Raw genomic sequence first — 19,950 nt, 5'->3', positions numbered from 1 at the left:
ATCTTATCTTATCTTATCTTATTACCTGCTATGCATCAGGCTGTTTAGCATCAGGAGCTCATTGATCTATAAGTGATCAGCTATCTCTCACTATTAAACATTACTTTAATTCACACAGATGATTGCTATTGTTTTTAATATCTAGGTATATAGTTAGGTATAATAATTGTGCTGTTATTTTGATAAAGGTTTAGTACTTTCAAGTGCTGTGTTTATCCGTGCGCCCATTGGTGGATATGTAGTATGACGTAGTTATTCCAGCGAATCAGCTTCGTTTACTCACCCGGTAGTTGTCGCGGGAACTGCCAAACACTCAAAACAACAAACCAAGAAGAGGGATGTTCAACAAGTGTTCGGTTTAAAGAGCTGCCAAAGCAAACATCTGCTGTGAGTTCAGTACTTTAAAGTCGGACATGTTTGTTACTGAAAGTGGTGTGCTTTGTTTCGCTGTTTGTGGAGACGTTAGCTTATTTTTTCAGCCTGCTATATTATGAGCTAAGGAGCTTTAGCTGTTGTTGTATGTCCATCACCGGAAAAGGTGTGAAACTATCTTCAAAGTAATGGCGTCAACATTTGTATGCTGGAATATTGTGCTTTCTTAGAAGATATACTTACGTTTTAAGGTGCGAGCTTGAAGAATGACTGAACTCGAGTCCAACCCTAGCAAACACTTGTACATATATGCACCGGAATCGGGGGACGACTTGGGGTGTGGTTTTATTTTGAAACGCATAACCGGAAATGGTGCGTCTTAAGCCTTTAAGGGGACGACATACGACAACCCTTTTACTTTTTTATATATTTTCAAAGTACCTTACCTCTCTGTTAAATCCTGTCATATTAGGATGCTTTATACTTTTTATTATCTGTACCTTTCGGCGGCAGATTATTTAACTTCCATCCATTTATATCGGTATAATTTCAACTTTTAGGTGTGGTTTACACTAAAAACAGATTGAGCTATGTACAAAAATGCATTTTAATTCTGCGCAATACCTCCAGAAGAGGATTAGGGTCACAGAAAAATAATTTTGGAGGTTAAGCTTGTTAAAAAAAAATCTGCATTTTTTGGGTGTAATTCAGATTTTTTTCAGAATTCTTACAATAAAATGAAAATTATATATAATATATAAAAGAAGTTATTTCTAATTCTGTTCCTCTTTCTGTCAGGTGTCTGGTTTCTATTAGGCTGATGGATTGGACGTCATCAAAATGGCTCACAGACTGACCAAGGAGCAGCTGGATGAGCAGTTTGATCTGTTTTTAAAGGAGGTAAAGAAACATCATGTGAAAACCACCAATTTACTGATGATGAGACTTAAATCCTGAAGCATCTCTTTAAATAAAAGCAAATAAAAACACTCCTCGCTCTCAGTCTGTTTCAGATGACTCAGTGGATTTTGGCACCTTGAACAAACAGACTGCAGTGAAAAGCAGCAAGAAGTCAGCCCAGAAACCGACAGTGTCCTGGTGGCCGGATGATGATGATCCCAGCGACGGAGGAGCAGGGAGAGGTAATAACGAGGAGGTGTCTCTACATGTGTCCGTGTTAATCATCTGACAGTATGTGTCAGATCATACACACACTCAGCTTTATAAATTGATCAGGGATGTGGTTTATGTATAAATTTACATTCTTTTGAAGAGGGGATCAATTGTGAATCATGGATATGATATAAAGAGATAAAGAACACCTCTGCATGAACGTGCAGGAAAGTGCCAGATTTGGTTTCTTTGCAGCTGAAGTCGCGCTTATCCCTGCCAGCTGTGTGTCTCTGCTCTGCCCTCTGTCACAGCCACTACACTGCTGACTCTCCTCTTAAACACATCAGCTTATACTGAGGTCTGTTGGGTCCTTTTAGCATCAAATTAAGACACATGGTACAGTTCTACATCTGAAGCCCTTATATATTCTTCAAAGTACCACTGTCATTCTGTTTCACATTTCTGACTGACTTCTTCTTCCTCTCTCTTTTTCAAACAGGACAAGCTTGACGACTCCATTATGATTGTTCACTGACTCGTGTTCTGCTTCTTTCTTAACTCTGTCTCTTTCCCTGAACCTGCTGCTTTGACCTGTTTCCCTACAGTGCTGTGAAAACCTGCCCACAGTTTCTCAGTTTTCCACATCTCTCAGTAACTTGAGCAAATCTCTTATCAGTGTCAAATCAAAATATTAATCACAACAAAGATGTTTAAAGGTAGAGACACTGGGTGTTCTTTTCACAGCTCTGACTCTTTAAGATTTGAAAGTCTGTCTCTTTCTGTTTTTCCTCTCTCCTCTGCAGAGACGACCAAAAGCAGGTTTTTAAAAGCCAAAAAGTCTCAGCCTGAGAACAATGATGGTGAGAAAGAACGGAAATAAAACCCAACTACTCTTAGACCAAATGAAGATACAAGCTTGTTTCATCCTCTGTTCAGTTCCCTCCTCCTCTGTGGTGACCCATTCTGTGCTTTACGTCAGCTTAGCTCATCATACGGGGTCATAATCTCGGACACATTAGACGATAATAAGATTTATTTTGGTGGCAGTCGATTTTCATTCGCATCAGAGCATCACCTTACGTTTCTTCTCCTTGCTCTCTGAAGTCGTCGCTGCAGAGCCCGTCCTTAAGCCGGTCCCCAAACCTCGCAGCAAAGCTCCGGATACGACCCCCAAAGAAACCATTTACAGAACCCCGTCTGAAGACTCTGACAGTCTGAGTGCTCCTGCTCAGGAAAACCTGCAGAGGGAGTCAGGAGAGAGGAGACCTGAGGAGACTCCAGCAGCCTGCAGAGAGGGTGAAGATGGTAACTTAGACCCAAGAACCCTGAACCCTTAGTTAGAGCTGCAGCTGCCCCCCTGCGAGGGGCATAGTCATAGACCTCAATCACACCTGCAGCTCTTCTGTTTCTGTCCGATCATTGCCTTGTCATTTGTCTGATCCACTGCACGTTGACCTCAGGGTGAAGGTCGTGTCTGCAACCAACACTCCTCCATCCTCTCCTTTATTTTGCAGGACTGCAGGGGTCCGGGAAGAGCTTCAGGAAGTCTCAGAGGAGGTCTCAGTCGATTCAGGAGGAGGAGGAGGATGCAGGAGAAGAGCGTGAAGATGCTGCTTCTGTCAGAGAACACACTGAGACACACGGTGAGCGTTAGAGATGAACAAGGGCAGAGAAGCCGTGATTAAAGTATGCAGGACATGTTGCTCTAAAGACAAAGACCAAGTTAGAGTTAAGACTGGTTTGAAATATCACAGTGATTCCTTCCTCTCTCTGCATGCATGCACAGACTCTCTGTTAGCTCCAGCTGCTAACACAAACATCCTGGGTTTGGACACTCTGGAGGAGGAAGAGGAGAAAGCCAGATTCTTCTCACAGCTCGAGGCCGGAGCTTCATCATCAATAGATTACTCCAAGCTGAACAAAGACCTGGACTCTACGAGCTCTGCCGACCTCAGGTGAGTACTTTAGAGGTCCATTTATTAAAGTTTCTTCCCCCCCTGAACCGTAACGTCAGGGTTGTGACTGTGATCATTCCCTGCAGGAGAGCTGAGGACAAAGAGGAGCAGAGTGAGGATGATGAGAGGAAGGCCAGAGTCACGGAGACCATCAGAGAGTCTCCTCCAGGTAAGAGGGATGACCTCTCTGCAAACATCTCTCACCTCTCTGAGTCATAATCAAGTTCTCTCTCTCTCTCTCTCTCTCTCTCTCTCTCTCTCTCTCTCTCTCTCTCTCTCTCTCTCTCTCTCTCTCTCTCAGGCTCTCCTCATTACAGTGAAGACTTCGAGGAGGAAGATGACATCAAAGAGAAGAAGCAGGAGGAGGTTTGTAGTTTGAACCTTTGAATATTAAAGCTGAATCGTGTCCTGTCATCAAACTTTATCACCCTGTTCTGTGTTTTTCAGAAGGTGTCTCCAATTCTCGCCAAAGGTAAGAGGAGAAATATCAATGTTTGGAACTCGTAATCCTAACAAAAAAGGAAGCTCCTTTATCTCAGTCAGAAGTCTCTCTAATGTAGGTCTTGTCTCAGTTTCTCTCTATGATTCTCTGGAGGACACCGGGGGAGACGACAGGACGAAGAACACAGCAGGATCTCTGGACAGAGGTAACACACGCACAACACAGGGCAAGAAAAATCCAACAAACCTCCTATAAACATCAATTTCATCAGTTTTTAATGCTAAAATAAACTGAATGTGTTTGTGTGCAGGTCAGGCCTATGTTCAGAGTGGAGCCTCAGAGGTGGAGGCTCTTCATGAGGCCTACAGACAGATCCACGTGGTGCAGGACTTAGATGATCATCATCCTGATCATGAAGGCAAAGCGAGGGACAGCAGACCTGCGTCTCCTCCCTCTCCTCTTCGCCATGCAGGACAATCTCTGCAGCCTGCTTCTACGGCCGAGTCAGGTCAGAGACCACCTGAGTCAGGACACTTTGACGTGTGACTGCAGGAGCTGGAGATCCAGCTGCCACTGATGGTTACTTTGTGTTTCTGTGCAGAGCTCCCGACGGCAGAAGAGCTAATGAGACCAATTCGCCCAGAGACGGACCAAATCAGAGGCTTCTCTCTGCAGCCCGTTAGGTTCGGACTCAACTGCAAATCATCAAAACACTTAATGTTTGTTCCTGAGCTTCCTGCAGAATCTCAGACTCAGATATTTTTTTTAACAAGACAAAACATATAGTAACAAGTAACTTTTACATCAATATATAAATTAGCAGTATTAAGCTCTAAAACATGTGCACAAGCTGATCAGATGATCCTTTATCCTAGTATTAAAATCCTCCAATCGAATTAAAGGATCCAGTTTTAGGTGACCTTGAAGCTCAGACCAGGACAAGGGGGCAAATACATTAAAAGCACTTTTACCAAAGACAGAGCAATTCCAAGAAACAACAAAAATTATTTGTCAGTTTTTTGGTTAAACTCTCAATATGATGATTAAAAGAAAGATTCTCATCTAAGAGAAAATCCAAGTATCTAAATAATGGGACGCATTTGATTTCCTCATTTGTAGTTGTGAAAATCGAAGCGTTTTGTTTTGCTTCATTATTAAAGTTTAATCCTCTATATTTCAAAGCACTGCAGAGCTCAACAAATGTAAGACACCCGTCCTCCTGGAAGAAACTTTCCCAGATGTGACTTCTCCGGAGTTTCATGTGAAGCATCCTGCAAAGACCAGCCAGCCGTCCGGCTCTCCAGACTCACCCAACTTTAACCTGACGTGGAGCATCCGACAGGAAGTGGAGCGGCTGATGAAGGATCAGAACAAACACGACTCTCCGTCATCATCTAAGGCTGCAAAAAGTAAAAAACAACAGGTGAGGGAAATGTTCCAAATGTTCTATTTCTTCTTGGTCCGGTGTGTTTAATGGTTTAGAAACTTTATGATATTGTGAGTTTGGCTTAAGATCTTTCCTCGACACGCACGATCACCAGCAGAAAATAAGAAGAGGGATCGTTTTAAAACTAGAAAACATCTCCATCACACATCCGTCAAAGGTAAAGTCTGTTCTGTGTTTGATCTCACTTTAGTTTGATTGATTAATCCTTTTATATTCCCCCTCAGGCTTCCCTTGGCTCCACTTTCTCCCGCACCTCTCCGTCGTCAGTGAGAAAACCCGTCACAGCTCCAGTGAGAGGTCGGAGAGCAGAAGGGAGGACGGCGGTGACCTCCAGGTATTCAGGGACGAGCAGAGCGGCTACTGCTGGATCCAAAACTCAGCCGGCTGTTACTCGTCCTCTGCAGCATCCACAAGGAAAGACCAGAGTGACAAAGAGCCAGGAAGAAGAGAGCTGCGCAGGTGATTAGTGAAACGACACACAACATGTCAGGTCAGGAAGAGTCAGTGTGTGAGGTCAGGATCTGTGTGTTTGATGTCCAGATCCCGATCTGAGGGTGAGCAGTGAGCTGGTGTCATCAGTCCAGTCTTTAGTGAGCGTCCTGAAGCAGCAGATGGACTCCAGCCGTCACACGGAGGCTGCAGAAACACAAGGAGACACTTTTCTACAAGACGTCAGGTCGTCACGTCATCTTCAAAACAACAAGGTCAGAAAAAATCCAAGAGAAGTCTGTACAAAGATCCGCAGTCTGATTTTAATGCATCATGCAGACTGAGGTGTGAGAGGAGGATTGATCTGTGATGATGAATTATGGATTATAAAGTTCAGTTTTCAATCTTTCTCTTGCAGAGGGAGGAGGAAGAGGAGGAACGCCCTCTGCTGGAGGAGCTGAGAGTCCAGCTGGCTCGGAGAGAGAGGGAGCTGCAGGCGATGAAGGCGGAGGTCGAGGAGGTGACCACGCTGAGACAGCAAATCTTCTTGCTGCAGAGCAAGGTGCTTCAACAAACACAGACAAGATTTTTGTCTTTGATTGAATTTACTGCTGACTTTAACACTTCTGCTGAGAGAAGAGAGTTTCTTCAGAGCGGGACGGTTGGATAAACACTTTATCTTTTCGTAAACTGCAAACTTAAATCAGTGCACCTTGCATCTCTTCGCTTCATCAATAACTCTCAATCCCTCACTCACCACTGCATTTGTTATGATCCAGTTACGATCTTTTAACTTGTTGCTCTTTGCTGCACCAAGTTTTGAGAGATCTGGGAAAACTTCACTCCTAAAACACACCTTGGACATCAAATACTCTTGTATGTCCTCTGTATTTGAATATCTTGTCATTTTGAGTGTGTTTGTGATTCTGTGAGGCGGCTACCTCTACCAGGTCTCGCTTGTAAAGGAGGTTTTTAATCTTTACAGGACTTCCTGTTTAAGTAAAGGTTAAACACTCAACATTTTAACAGATATTATGAAGTTAAAGCATGATGAACAACGTCACAACAGTCCGGGAATATCAATAATCCTGCAACTCTTAATCTGGGAAAATCTCAGCCACAAGTTAGAAAATTCAACCTCTTTGGATCCATTTTCTAAATTGGTTATCTCTCCTGTATTTATGACTACAGGTCAGGTAAAAAAGTAAACTTTCATGATCAATATGAACCTAATAATCTGAGTTTATCCTCCTCAGCTGCGGAGTGCAGAAGAAGTGAGTCAGAAGAAGAGATCAGCGGAGGTGGCTGACTCTGCTGCAGAGGAGAGACAGATGGAGAAAGAAATCAAAGAGCAGGAGACGCTCATTAAAGGTTACCAACAGGTGAGTATCCTTAAATATCTCTGACCTGTACGCTGCTGATTCCAAAGTCCATCATGTCCATCTTCACCATGTCTTTAATATGTGTTTTGTTTATTCTACAGGAGAACGAGAAGTTGTATCTGCAGATGAAAGCTCAGCAGGCCAAGAGTAAAGCCAACGAGGAGGCCATGTTCAACGAGAACCAGACTCTGCTGAACCAGCTGGCCTTTACCAGGTGAGTTCAGTGGCTGTAAAATATCACCAATCTGTGAATGCATTTGTTTCAATCCCTGTCCTTCCATGACAAACATGGAAGGACAACATACATGAATGAAAGCCAAAGCAAGGAGAGCAGCAGCAAACAGAACGAGCATCAGTGACAATAGGGTTGCAAAGGGGTGTAAAATTTCCGGTAAATTTCCATGGGAAGTTAAGCTGGGGAATTTGGGAAATATTCCAAATTGGGAACTTTCCATGGGAATTATGGGAATTTATGGGAATTGACTGGGAATTGAGGGTAATTTAATGGAAAGGCAGGGCCACTCTACTGAAACTGCACTTGTCGCACTTGTGCTTCAACCCCTCATCCAGGTCTACTGCCCTTCTCGCCCGCTATGCTCAGCCTCTGAAAATTGCCTAGTGCTTTCAGCACATAAGGCCTCAAAATCACTAGCCTGACTCTTCTCTTCTGTTGTCCCTAAATGGTGGAATGAATTGGCCAACTCCATTCGATCTGCAGAGTCCCTCTATACTTTCAAAAGACAGCTAAAGACCCAGCTCTTTAGGAAGCACTATGCACTTAGCTAGACTGTTCTCCACTGTTGTCCCCAGTGGCAGATCATATCTTCCAGCTACAGTTGACTTGCACTGTCCTGCTCTACTCTGGGAATCTGTGTTCAGGTCTGGAGTGACCCAGCACTTGGTACTTTGGTCATTATTGTGGTGATGTTAATTGTTGATGATGATAATGGAAGGTCTCAAATTGTTTGGTTGCTTTATGGTAGATGTTCCTTATTTTATAAAAAAAAAAGAAAATAAATTCCTTATTTACTTTTGTGCACTGCCTTTACACTGCTTGGCAGTACCTGCACCCAAATGGACTTGAAGCACTGTTACTCTTACTGATCTTGTTTCCTCTTGTCTAGATCTTTGCTTGTGTTGTTCTTGTTCTCGTGTGTACGTCGCTTTGGATAAAAGTGTCTGCTAAATGACATTGCAACATTGTAACATTGTAACATCATATCCAAGCATAAATATTTGTTTTGTTATAAGCAGGCATCCATCCAAAATAGAAATCACCTGTGCATGTGATGGATGAATGCACAGTGTATGTAGGGGGCGTCGTCTCAATAGCCCTGCAGTAAGCAGTGTTCTATGTGCATGTGATTGAGGAATAACATAGATATTCAACTGTACTTGCATGAAATCTGGTTGTTTTTCAGGATTATGCTAAAATATATTTTCCCCAACTATATTTAAGTTCCCTATTAAGAGCCATCCTTCAATTTAGTAAATTCCTGTTTTATTCCCGTTAATTCCCATGGAAAGTTTCCAACTTTGAAAATTACCCGGAATTTTGCAACCCTAGTGACGATGCATATGACACTGGTACAATCAGACGCAGGATGATAATAACCAGCTGAGCTTGGCTTGAATGCTTTACTCAATAAATTAATTTTCACATTTTGGTCGTTGTCTGCAAGCAGTTACATCACTATATCAGGTTTGAGTCAGTACAAGAAATAGAAAAGGACAAAACTCGATCACAGGAGTGAGGCTGGAAATCAATACCAACTTTCCGTCCACTCGTAAAATAAAGCTCAAAAACTGAAATGTTGAGTTTTGTTTTGCACGTTAGACAGTAGTAAGGGGGGATTTTGCATTTTTCAGGTTTAACTGAAGTTCAAAAGTAGCATGAAGTCTCTCTTTAAGTCATAAAGTCCCAAGATTTGAAGAGGATTTGAGTCTCTGCCCTTCCGCCCTGACTCCCGACAGTACCTCACCCCTGATTACCTGCTGAGACATGTTTCTCTGTGTTTATCAGGGACCAAGTGAATAAAAACTCAAGGCCTGTTGGAAACGTATGCGTCATGGATCACACTCGACGCATCGCGGACCTGTTGGCTCAAATCGACTCGTTTCAGGTGAGGAACACGGCCCAGAAGATACAGCCTGAGTTTGTTTATTCTCTAACAAGAGATTCCCTCTCACTGAAATGTATGCAGCTTCTTGCATGCTCAATAATACAGAGTGAATATATGTGTCTACATTTACACGTATCTCAATGCTTTTGCATCAAAGCAATGTACGAGAGCTCTCAACATTTTCTAGATACATTTAGAACATTCAGGTCTTGATATGTGACCTGGTGGTCTGCATGTTACTGTGAGCCCTGAGTTCAGTTTCAGCTCCTGTCTTAAGAGAGAGATGTGTTTCTGTGTGCAGAGGACTGAGGTGAAGCTGTGTGACCACGTGCACACACTGCAGCAGGAGAAGCAGGCTCTGGAGGTCGACCTGCAGCTGATGAAGACCGAGAGAGACCGGGCTAGAACTCAGGCCATGTCTCCCTCAGGTAACCTCTGATTCAGAACTAAAGGTGGACTCTAAATCTGAACCTTGATAATCAAAGTGTTTTGTGGTTGCTTCCTCTCTGAACGTGTCAGGTGATAAGACGTTGGAGCTGTGTGTGCTGGAGAAAAAGCACAGAGAGGAGGTGTCAGCTCTGAGGAGGAAGCTGCAGTGGTTTGCTGAGAATCAGGAGCTGCTGGACCGAGACGCAGGACGACTGAAGGCTGCCACGGCGGAGATACACCAACTCCAGGAGCAGGTGACACTGCTCCATGCATTCTGTTTATATACTCATTCACTATGCATGTACATAAATATATATACTCATTGACTTTGTGCAGGAGGGTTGCATGTGGGAATTTTCCACCCACACTCTCTGCAGACTTTCATCTGCTATCCTTTAAGTCTAAAGCCAGCAAGAAGTCAGATAAGCAGGTGTGTGAATGCAGCAGGTAATATCAAAAACTATGCACAGCTGGTTGGCTCTTGGTTCATGTAAAGGAGCTGCTTTTTCCTCTTCCTGCTCGCCAGTATCTTCTTTACCACTTATTTATTGATACTAAGAAGTTAAATCAAAGTAGCATTAATAAAAAAGGTAATAGTGTCGTTATAGCATTGCACTCCACACATTGGCATGCGCAGCGTCCTTTTTTCCAGGAGTGCCTCAGTGAAGGGGTTTGAATTTGGAGTTTGAGGCGTGGCCCTGCTCCTGAAACTTTGCATTAAAGCCTCTCTTCACCAACGAAGACTAAACAGGCAACAAGGTGCAAGTTTTCGATTTGCCTTTCCGGTCTTTAAGAAGTCTTTCTTCGAGATTTTCATCTGCAGCCAAATAAAACGTTGAAGAAGGAGTTATTTTCTGTAGTGCAACTAACAGGAAGTCAGAGTTTCATGACTAAACTTTTACCTTGATAGCATTTCAGCTCAGGTCAGTGGACACTGTCTTCATTGGTCTTCCCTTGTGGAAGAAAGTAAGAGTCTCTTCGTTAGGTGACCTAAAACATTTGTTGTGTTAAAACTTGGACATTTGTCTTCCTCGGAATCTTTACAGCTCATGTTCTGCAGATTACAATCATGTGATACTCTGAAACAGAGAAACATCCACACAGGTGACGCCATTTTGTCAGCTTGTAGTGGCTGCACTTGTATTTCTTCTGTGTATGTGATGACGATTCACCTATCACCGCCTCCTTTGCAGGGATTTGAGGACTTGTTAATAAGTAAATGAAAGCATCGTGCATCGCCATAATCAACATGTCATCTTCATCTCAGGTTGAAAAGCTGAAATCTGACGTTAGCAGACGGAGCGGTGAGCAGCAGAGGAAATCCAGAGAGAAAACCGCTGAAACCAAGAGGATGCAGGACCTGGAGCGGCAGGTTAGTCAGAGACATCCTCAACTGAACTCTCAGTTCTTTGGTCCCGCTCTCTCTGAAGATAAAGAGTCTCTCTGTCTTCACCAGGTGAAGGAGCTGGAGCAGATACTGAGACGCAGAAACCCAAACTCTCTTCCTGCTTTGATCTACGCTGCAGCCACAGCTGGAGGTCCAGAGGAAGCCAACACATCCCCGCCACACAGGATCAACGCCCTGCTGGAAAGGAGGATCCAACGTTTGGAGGCGGAGCTCGAGGGTCACGACGAGGAGGCCAAACGCAGCCTGCGGGCAATGGAGCAACAGTTTCACAGGATCAAGGTAGAGTTAGAAAGTTCTCTCCTCCCCTGTATGAGAGAGGATTCAACCAGACCTCAGATTTGATGAAAGTGACCTTCTGGAAACACTTCTGACAAATGTAACCTGGCTTTTTCTTTGTATCCAGCTCCGCTACGAGCAGCAGATCTCAGATCTGGAGCAGCAGCTGGAGCAGAAGCATCAGTTAGAAGCTGCAGGTTTGAAAGCCGAGGCCGAGCCGAGCATGTCTCAGGTTCAGATCCTGGAGGAGGAGCTGCAGCGTGCCAAGGAAACCCACCAGGAGAAAGAAAAGTCCCTCCAGGACCAGATGGAGTCTCTACAGCAGCAGCTCAAACAAAAGGTGTGGACTTTAGGAGCTTCACGTTAACATCAACGTATGTAGCTTTAACCTCCCTGTAAGCGCTCGCATGCTGAATCAAACTGGTCTAACTTTATCCTGCAGGCCCAGCAGAGTCCGGGCCGACACCAGCGTCAAGCCGAGGCAGCATTTGGCGTCCGAACAGATCGTCTGAACCAGGAGCTCGCTGCAAAGACCAGAACCATTCAGGAGTTGAGTCACACCGTGGAGAGACTGCAGAAGGAGAGGAGGGGCATGCTGTCTGTCCGAAAACCACGACCACAACCTCGTCCTGCAGAAACTAAGAAACAAGCAGGACCTGCAGAAACTGTTGGTTCAGCTCCTGCAGGAGAGGAGACGTTCCCAACCGCTCAGTACGAGAAAACATACCAGCCCACCATCTTCACAGGTACAGACGTGATCCTGTGCACGCTCAGGGTGACACTTTTTTATTCAGCTGCTTCTTCACAGATTAGAGAAATATGTATTTACAGAAAAGACACTGTGAAATGAGTTGAGAGTTGACTGTGAAGATGTTTGTACAGCCTGGTGAAGCAGGAATGTTTCCCCTTCACTCTCCTGGTTGTTCTGAATAACCTGCACTGAAGGTAGGAACAAAGCTGAGTCACGCTCTGTGTACTCCTATCATTGTGTCCTCTCTAAAGGTAGCCACATCTCTGAGGTTCTGCAGGAGAACGAGGACCTGAAGCGAGACCTGGAGCTCCTGCAGCTGCAGAGCGAGCGGGAGAAGGAGGCGATGATGGCTGACGCTGCTCAGGCGAGGGAGGAGCTGTGCAGGTACGCTCCCCTGTGTGGAAACATAAACCAACACGTATGTAGAGATGAGATCGATCGAATGACCGAGCTGAATGTGTTCTCTCAGGCTGCAGGAAACCTCAGCAGAGCAGCTGACCTCTCTGAAAGCAGAACACCTCCGGGTGTTGGATCAGCTGCGGGCCTCTCACGCTCTGGAGCACGCCGCTTCGAAGGTCGCTGAGCTGACCAATCAGCTGCACGCTCAGGAGGTAAATACCTGCTCACCAGATTCTTGCTTTAACAGAAACACAGTTTTTTAACTTTAATTTTCTTGCAGATGACGGTGAAACATCTGCAAGACCAACTCAGAGAGCTGCACGGAGCAAAGGATGCTTTGGTGATATCTAGGACCCGAGAGGACGCGCTGCAGAAACAGGTTTTACTCTAAATCTGATGCTCTTTTTGTTGTCAGTGTGCACCCCATGGACAGAGGCTGCAAACCTTTGCTGCATGTCTAAGTTCCTGATGCGACCTGTCTCTGAACAACAATACTTAATTAAAACCAAGATCATGATTATAGTCGTGCTTTCTCGTCCCGTTCAGCTGACCCGACTGCTGCAGGAGCTGAAGGACGCCAAAGAAGCTCAGAGTCCGGAGGTGAAGCTGATGTGCAACCTGGAGAGGAAGATCTTCAACATGGAGCTCAGACACCAACACAGAGAGAAGGAGCTGCAGCAGGTAACACACACACACACACACACACACACACACACACACACACACACACGCACAGAGAGAGGCAGCAGGTGAGAGAGAGAGAGGCATCAGGTAAGAGAGAGAGAAAGAGCTGCAGCAGGTAAGAGAAAGAGAGAGAGAGAGAGAGAGAGATATGCAGCACCTGGATTTGATACTTCTTGCTTACTTGAGGAAACAGGACGCAGCCTTTTGTTGACCTTTGTCCTCTCCCCGCAGGTGATCGGCAGCTCGTGGCAGACACTCGACTCTGATCAGCTGTCGGAGGTGGAGCGATGGAAACGTCTGGCGCAGGATAAGAGCAGAGAGGTGGAGGCTTTCCGTCTGGAGCTGGACTCCATCCTGGACATCCTGAGACACCTGCAGAGACAGGGCGTGGTCCTGACCCCCATCAGCACCATCACAGCTCCCAGATCCACCCAGAGGTGATAAAGGCTGGATGTCTTTTATTCAGACTTTAATATTTAACGTATACATTGTGTAACTTCTGATTTAAGTTATTGTAATTTAAAGAAAGTGAAAATAAATCGTTTCTCAAAACTTCAATTTGGCTGAGTCACTCTTTCATAACACGGTGCAGTAGAAACAAACACTCTGACAATGATACCCATACTTGAGTCTTTTTATTTTCACATCATGCCTTGAAATATCAGGTTATTGTGACATAGTTTGGTGCCCCCTGCGGACAAAGTGTGTACTTTGAAGCCGGAGTTACAGCGCTGGTTATCCAAATTTAGTAACCTTAAAAAAGCAGGGTAAAGTTGCCTGGATTACCCTGACCATGGAAGCTGAAAAAGTGGATTTCCAAACGGGATTATTCCCAAAGTCTAAAGTTTTGAGGAACCAGGACCCGATTTAGTGACCTGATACTGAACAACAGCTGATCACACGTCTGGAGGTTCATCCAGGTTTTGTCACCAGCAGGGTCTTCATTTTGAGACTGAGTAATCACCGCAGCATCTCTCAGCTCTGATCCCGCCCCTCCAGGATGATTGACAGCTCTGGCTCTTCCAGCAGCAGCTCGTTCTCCTCCACAGCTTCAGCGTTCACACAGTTGGGGACATCAAAATGAGCAAGCGTGTCATTTTCTCTCTCGGTCACTTTCAGTTCCTGCAGGAGGAGAGCGCAGACTCTCTCCCCCATCTCCACGCCTTCTGATACTCCTCCCACTGCGGTCAGCTGGTCTGCAGAGCTCCCCTGAGCATCCATCTCTGAGTCACAGCAGCAGAGGAGGCAGCAAGACGAGTCTGCACCTGGAGGGTTGGAGGGAGGGGAAACATTGAGGGTGGCGTCCACGTAGCCAATCACACGAGGTGGTTTCTCACAGAGCTGACCTCTGAAAATATAAATGCAGAGAGTTAAATGAGAAACAGTAACATCCTGAAAGCTCATTTAATCCAAGAGGACTACAGGTGCATCAAACGACCTAGTTTGATGTGTTCTGATTTAGGATTTCATGTAAAGCCAGTTGAATTAAAAACAAACACACACTGATCAGGTTTTTACTAAAGGAAAGTATCCTGAGACGTCTCTGCACATCTTTCTGGTTCCATCCCTTCGTGTGATGATCAGCGTTTACTCTGTGAACTCAAACTCTCATCATCCTGCAGGGAGAGTAAATATTGACTCTTTCCCTCTGGATGCTCTGATAACCTGAGCTCCTGTAAACCCAGCCAGGTGAAGCCCTCCGTCTGCCTTGGCTGCCAGAGTAACCCATGTGTGAGTGTGTGTGCTAAATCACTCACTCGGGCTGAGGAGCTCCGGTCTTGATCAGAAGTGTGAGCAGGAAAAACATGAAGATGACGAAGACGGCCAGGCCGACCCAGAAGCCGATCGCGATGGAGTCTGCAAAATAAGAAGAGGATAAATGTTGATATCGGTCATGGATGCGTATTGTGTTCGAGCAAAGACAGGACAATAAAGGTCTAAGGCTCAAGATGCTTTGGTTGTGCAGATATTTAATAGAGGGGTCATAGAGCTTGTCCCTCTAAGTTCACAAATCAAACATTATAAAATCTATAACTATAAAATCAAAACACACCAAAGGTTTCTCAAACATGAGGCTCCTGCAGCGCTGCGTGCACCAGATTATCAGAGTAGGGTTCATGTTTCTGACTAGTTTACTTTGAATTAGTTATTTGTTGCTATAAAGAGAGGTATGAAGCAGGATCAGTTTAGATCTGACTTTATCAAGGGCTGTTGTCCTTGATCTTAAAGACAGAATTCTAGAATGTTGTCTTTGATCTTGAAGACGGAAATCTAGAATGTTGTCTTTGATCTTGAGGACAGAATCCTAGAATGTTGTCTTTGATCTTAATGACAGAATTCTAGAATGTTGTCTTCGATCTTAATGACAGAATTCTAGAATGTTGTCTTCGATCTTAATGACAGAATTCTAGAATGTTGTCTTCGATCTTAATGACAGAATTCTAGAACCTTGTCTATGATCTTAAAATCAGAATTCTGAGAAAAAAAGGCAGGACTTAAAAATAATCGGTGGCCCATACCCTCTTCCATATTAAGGCCATTATTGACAGCTGTGTTGACTAATGAGGCTCCTACAGTGCTGTGTGCACCACATTATCAGAGTAGAGGAAAAGGTGAAAGGAAATGTCACAAACACTAACACAAGAGTCACTGAACATTCCATAACCGTGAGTGTCTGCTATAAACCCACGCAAGAATGAGGATGTGGACTCCAAAAGAAGTCACAAGCGCACTATGGCAGCCATATGTTGGCTTCACTTTTGCACAGCCAGAGGAGGTCATACAGTCAGTAGTTTGAAAGCTGCACACAAAGATCAGTCAGATACTAACAGGGATATATACCGTCATCTTCAGGGCTTCATGGGGATGCGTGTGCACCAATACAGATCTCTGCTGAAAGGGTTGCATTAGAGGAAAACCTGGACCTTGTATACCTTTATTTACTGGTATTATAGATCGATCAAATAAGTTCCAGATTAAATCAAATAAAAGGTTTGTTTTTTATTTGTTCGGAAGAGCTAACTCTGGGTCATAGTTGCCTCACTCATCAGCAGCTATTGGGAGCACATGTGATGTTCTCCCTCAGCTCACGGCAATCAGCTGAGGGAGGCTATATAAGGAGGCTGAGGTCTCCTGGTTCAGTCTGGGTTCTGCTCTTCAGAAGGTCAATCGTTCTGAGTTTGAGATCTGTTACATGACATTTCTGCCAATTTATCATTAATTTTATTTACCCCCAATCAGTGCCTCAAGTCTCTCTTTTGCATTTTCTTTAACGTTTTATTTAAATGCAGTGATTTTGATAGTTTCCAACCTCGCCCTATGTCCTTCAGGTTCTCATTCAGGGGAAACATAACACCAGCACTCATCATTTATTAGAATTTACTGATTATCAGTGGCATTACTTCACACCTCCTCTGCTCCTCTGGCGTCTCTGATGCATGAAGAGATCAGTTATTGGGCATGATATCAGGGACTTTGTTTGTACTTGCATTGATGCAATCTGCACAATAATCCACCACAGAGCTACCTGAGTTTATGTTGATTTTACTGAAAGGAAGTAAAAACAAACAAACAAATCATCCTGTATGTATTTGTAATGTGTGTCAGTGTTTTGCACTTTCACAGCCCTTTTAACAGTTTTATTTTCTGCAGAGGTGCAGCTTTCGCCCAAATGCCACAACTCCTCATTCATCATATCTTTGGATATAAGACATTCCCGGAGGAAGCACCTCATACACGATCCTCATCTCCTGCAGGTGCACTTAAAGACCTGAGGATCCCTAATCAGAGCAAATTGGGAGGGTCAGCCGAGGAGAGAGGACGTGAGGATGCACAAATCATTCACCCTATGATTGGTTACTTGCTTTTTCAGAGGTGGTTATTATAGTGAAAATATGAGTTTAAGAGATGTATATGTAGCATCATATTAATTCGTGTAACTGCACACAAACTTCATGCATCCCCTGAACTAGTCTGCGCCCCAGTAAAGTCATGCATATTTTCAAAGTAAATGAATATATTTGCAGCTGAAACTTCGGAGATGTTTGCAGAATTAAGATGACACAGATTAAAATCAAACAGCTACTCACAGCGATGCACCTTCAGACCTTCGAAAGACACCAGCTCCTCTTCATCGTAGTACTCATACCTCCATTCATAGTCCGGGGGTGGAGGCGGACCGGTGCCGTTTGGACCGTCAGCGTGCGACATCTCAGAGAGAGAGAGAGAGAGAGAGAGAGAGATCGAGATCGAGATCTGATTTAGACTGATATTTTGATAAATCCAAAGACAGTCGTGAGCTCAGAGTCTGCGCTCAACAACCATCACTGCGCGTAATGGCGCACAATCCGGGAGCCTCGAGGAGCTGCAACCCTCTGCGCATTGAAATGTTGCCTCCCCCGTCTCCTCCTTCCTCTCTTTCCCCTCTCCTCTCCATCCCTCACTTCCTCCTAGAGTTGTCAACTGTCCCGTATTAGCCGGGACATGCCGTATATTGGGCCAAATTGGTTTGTTTCACACGGGCCCTCAATTGTCCCGTATATTGACTATTAACTCTTTTAAATACAGCAGACTGCACTCTACAGATCCTAGATCAAATAAAACCACAGTGGATCATGTGCCAATCACACCTGCAAAAAAGCGTGGAGAGGATTTTCTCTCTGATGGCCATTAAATGGTCAGACTCAAGAAACATGCAGCACAGAGCTGATCAAAAATGAACTTCAAATATCTGTAAACTGTGACTTGCCATGTAAGGACTTCTCTCTTGCTATGCAAAAGGACAAAAGACTGCTTGAGTCAGTCAAGAGCAGCAAAAAGGATCCATGGAAAAAGTACATTTGGTGAGTCATACTCCTCTTTTGCATTTCATTTTTCTTTTGCCTGTTTTTTTTTTTTTATATAAAGAGCCAAATTGTGGTTTCTTTGAGTTGTATTCATATGAGGTTACATAATGATACAGTAAGGATTAAAGGGAATATACACACTTTCTGCATATCCAGTTGAATCAGAATATGAATACAGGCTGAATTCACACATCATGCTCACACCACCATGGCACCATGCACCGCGCACTATGTCGTGTTGATATGTAGTACGCTCCCATAAAACACGATGAATTAGCTCAGCTTTTCAGGGCAAAGGGGTTATTTTTCTGGGTGATATGTTTGAGAGAACCTTTGAAATTGATCTCCCCGGCATCTCACATGAAAGCAACATTTACGTGTTGTTTTTATCATACAAAATTGATTGTATTGGTTTAATAAAGCAGCCAATATTAAGACAGGTTTATATCCTGCATTCTCACCACTCCTCATGTGTCCCTGACCCTGTTCAACACAGAACCACTATCAAAGTCCTGTTATGAGTCTAGAAAGCGCTCATTCAATCAGCTCCACTGTAATTTAGACCAGCTCACAGACTAGAACACAATCTGGGTCAAACTTTGTTTTGATTGGTCAGCATGGCGGCCAATCACATGTGAGGATATAGGATATAGGTGATGGAGGGGAGGCTGTGTATCGTGGCTTCATCTGTTCCTTCCAAGAGGGCTTAGGGTTCTTCTCAAAGACAGAGCAAATACTCACTGAGAGGAGAAATCGGATCAGCCCATCCAAGCTGAGGCATGTGATTTTTCTCAATGCCAACCTGCACTGAGGACATTAATAATTTTTGCACCAGTTTGGTTCTGGTTCTGTTTGCTTGAGTTGGTTCTGGTTATGTTTGCTTGAGTTGGTTCTGGTTGTGTTTGCTTGAGTTTGGTTCTGGTTCTGTTTGCTTGAGTTTGGTTCTGGTTCTGATTCTGTTTGCTTGAGTTTGGTTCTGGTTCAGTTTGCTTGAGTTTGGCTCTGGTTCTGTTTGCTTAAGTTTGGTTCTGGTTCTGATTCTGTTTGCTTTACTTGGTTCTGGTTCTGTTTGCTTGAGTTTGGTTCTGGTTCGGGTTCTGTTTGCTTGAGTTTGGTTCTGGTTCTGATTCTGTTTGCTTGACTTGGTTCTGGTTCTGTTTGCTTGAGTTTGGTTCTGGTTCTGTTTGCTTAAGTTTGGTTCTGTTTGCTTGAGTTTAGTTCTGGTTCTAACCCTAACCCTAATGACAACCCTAATCTTAACCCTAACCCTAATCATACTCGTAACCCTACCCCTAATCACAACCCTACCCCTAATCACAACCCTAACCCCTATCATAACCCTAACCTTAATTATAACCCCAATCATAATCCTAACCCTAATCCTTATCTTATCCCTAACCCTAATCATAATCCTAACCATATCCCTAATCATAAACCTTAACCCTATTCACAACCCTAACCTTAATCCTAACCCGAATCCTAACCCTAATCATAATCCTAACCCTAATCACAATCCTAACCCTAATCATAATCCTAATCACAACCCCTGGTTCTTTTCTGTGGATATGTGTGCAGTTTTTTTTATTTGTACAATAAAAAAGTTTGATTAAAATAATAAACAAAGGTAAGAATGGTTTTGTAACAGAATAAATGCACAAAATTGGGCAGTTAGAAGGCTACTTATAAAAACAACACACAAACCATTAGTTTTTGCAAAGTTAAGGTAAAATATATGGCTACAAAAGATCCTAAATTAAGAGCCGTTTGGAAGTCTCTCTGAAAAGAGACGAACTTCCCATCACTACTCAGGATGCATCTTAATCTCAATGATCCCTCCAAAGTCTGTAGACTGTAAGATCCCTGTTGCTGCAGTTTTTCCCTCCTGCTGCGTTAAAG

At 44.0% G+C, this 19,950-nt stretch overlaps 2 protein-coding genes across 10 annotated transcripts; one reads left to right on the top strand and one right to left on the bottom strand.

Moving 5' to 3' along the window:
* The first annotated feature begins 274 nt into the window (after nucleotides 1-274).
* cep162 (centrosomal protein 162) lies at nucleotides 275-13,768 on the top strand. Of its 5 annotated transcripts, none has more exons than XM_034697647.1 (29): nucleotides 275-387; nucleotides 1,171-1,272; nucleotides 1,376-1,514; nucleotides 3,000-3,128; nucleotides 3,272-3,440; nucleotides 3,527-3,609; nucleotides 3,742-3,806; nucleotides 3,888-3,912; nucleotides 4,013-4,087; nucleotides 4,193-4,390; nucleotides 4,484-4,565; nucleotides 5,065-5,305; nucleotides 5,554-5,788; nucleotides 5,870-6,033; nucleotides 6,177-6,320; nucleotides 7,015-7,140; nucleotides 7,242-7,354; nucleotides 9,164-9,263; nucleotides 9,565-9,691; nucleotides 9,783-9,946; nucleotides 10,960-11,064; nucleotides 11,149-11,379; nucleotides 11,504-11,716; nucleotides 11,819-12,122; nucleotides 12,379-12,511; nucleotides 12,597-12,738; nucleotides 12,807-12,905; nucleotides 13,073-13,207; nucleotides 13,442-13,768. In XM_034697647.1, exons 2-29 carry the CDS (start codon nucleotides 1,213-1,215, stop codon nucleotides 13,649-13,651), a joined length of 4,011 nt encoding a protein of 1,336 aa, XP_034553538.1. In that variant the 5' UTR covers nucleotides 275-387; nucleotides 1,171-1,212; the 3' UTR covers nucleotides 13,652-13,768. The 5 variants fall into 5 exon arrangements, with proteins under 5 accessions (XP_034553538.1, XP_034553541.1, XP_034553540.1 ...); XM_034697650.1 differs by lacking the exon at nucleotides 275-387 and adding an exon at nucleotides 817-913; XM_034697649.1 differs by lacking the exon at nucleotides 275-387 and adding an exon at nucleotides 914-932.
* Nucleotides 13,769-13,828: 60 nt separating this feature from the next.
* Nucleotides 13,829-18,814, bottom strand: LOC117822750 (melanocortin-2 receptor accessory protein 2A-like). Of its 5 annotated transcripts, none has more exons than XM_034697643.1 (4): nucleotides 18,796-18,814; nucleotides 17,299-17,419; nucleotides 14,968-15,067; nucleotides 13,829-14,558 (listed from the first exon to the last, which is right to left on the bottom strand). In XM_034697643.1, the coding sequence occupies exons 2-4, from the start codon at nucleotides 17,417-17,419 to the stop codon at nucleotides 14,186-14,188; spliced, it is 594 nt and encodes a 197-aa protein (XP_034553534.1). In that variant the 5' UTR covers nucleotides 18,796-18,814; the 3' UTR covers nucleotides 13,829-14,185. The 5 variants fall into 5 exon arrangements, with proteins under 5 accessions (XP_034553534.1, XP_034553532.1, XP_034553531.1 ...); XM_034697641.1 differs by lacking the exon at nucleotides 18,796-18,814 and adding an exon at nucleotides 18,516-18,634; XM_034697640.1 differs by lacking the exon at nucleotides 18,796-18,814 and adding an exon at nucleotides 18,196-18,370.
* Between the last annotated feature and the right edge of the window lie 1,136 nt (nucleotides 18,815-19,950).

Source organism: Notolabrus celidotus, chromosome 12, assembly GCF_009762535.1.
Source record: "Notolabrus celidotus isolate fNotCel1 chromosome 12, fNotCel1.pri, whole genome shotgun sequence".
Taxonomy (NCBI): domain Eukaryota; kingdom Metazoa; phylum Chordata; class Actinopteri; order Labriformes; family Labridae; genus Notolabrus; species Notolabrus celidotus.
This window is presented reverse-complemented; position numbering and strand designations above follow the sequence as displayed.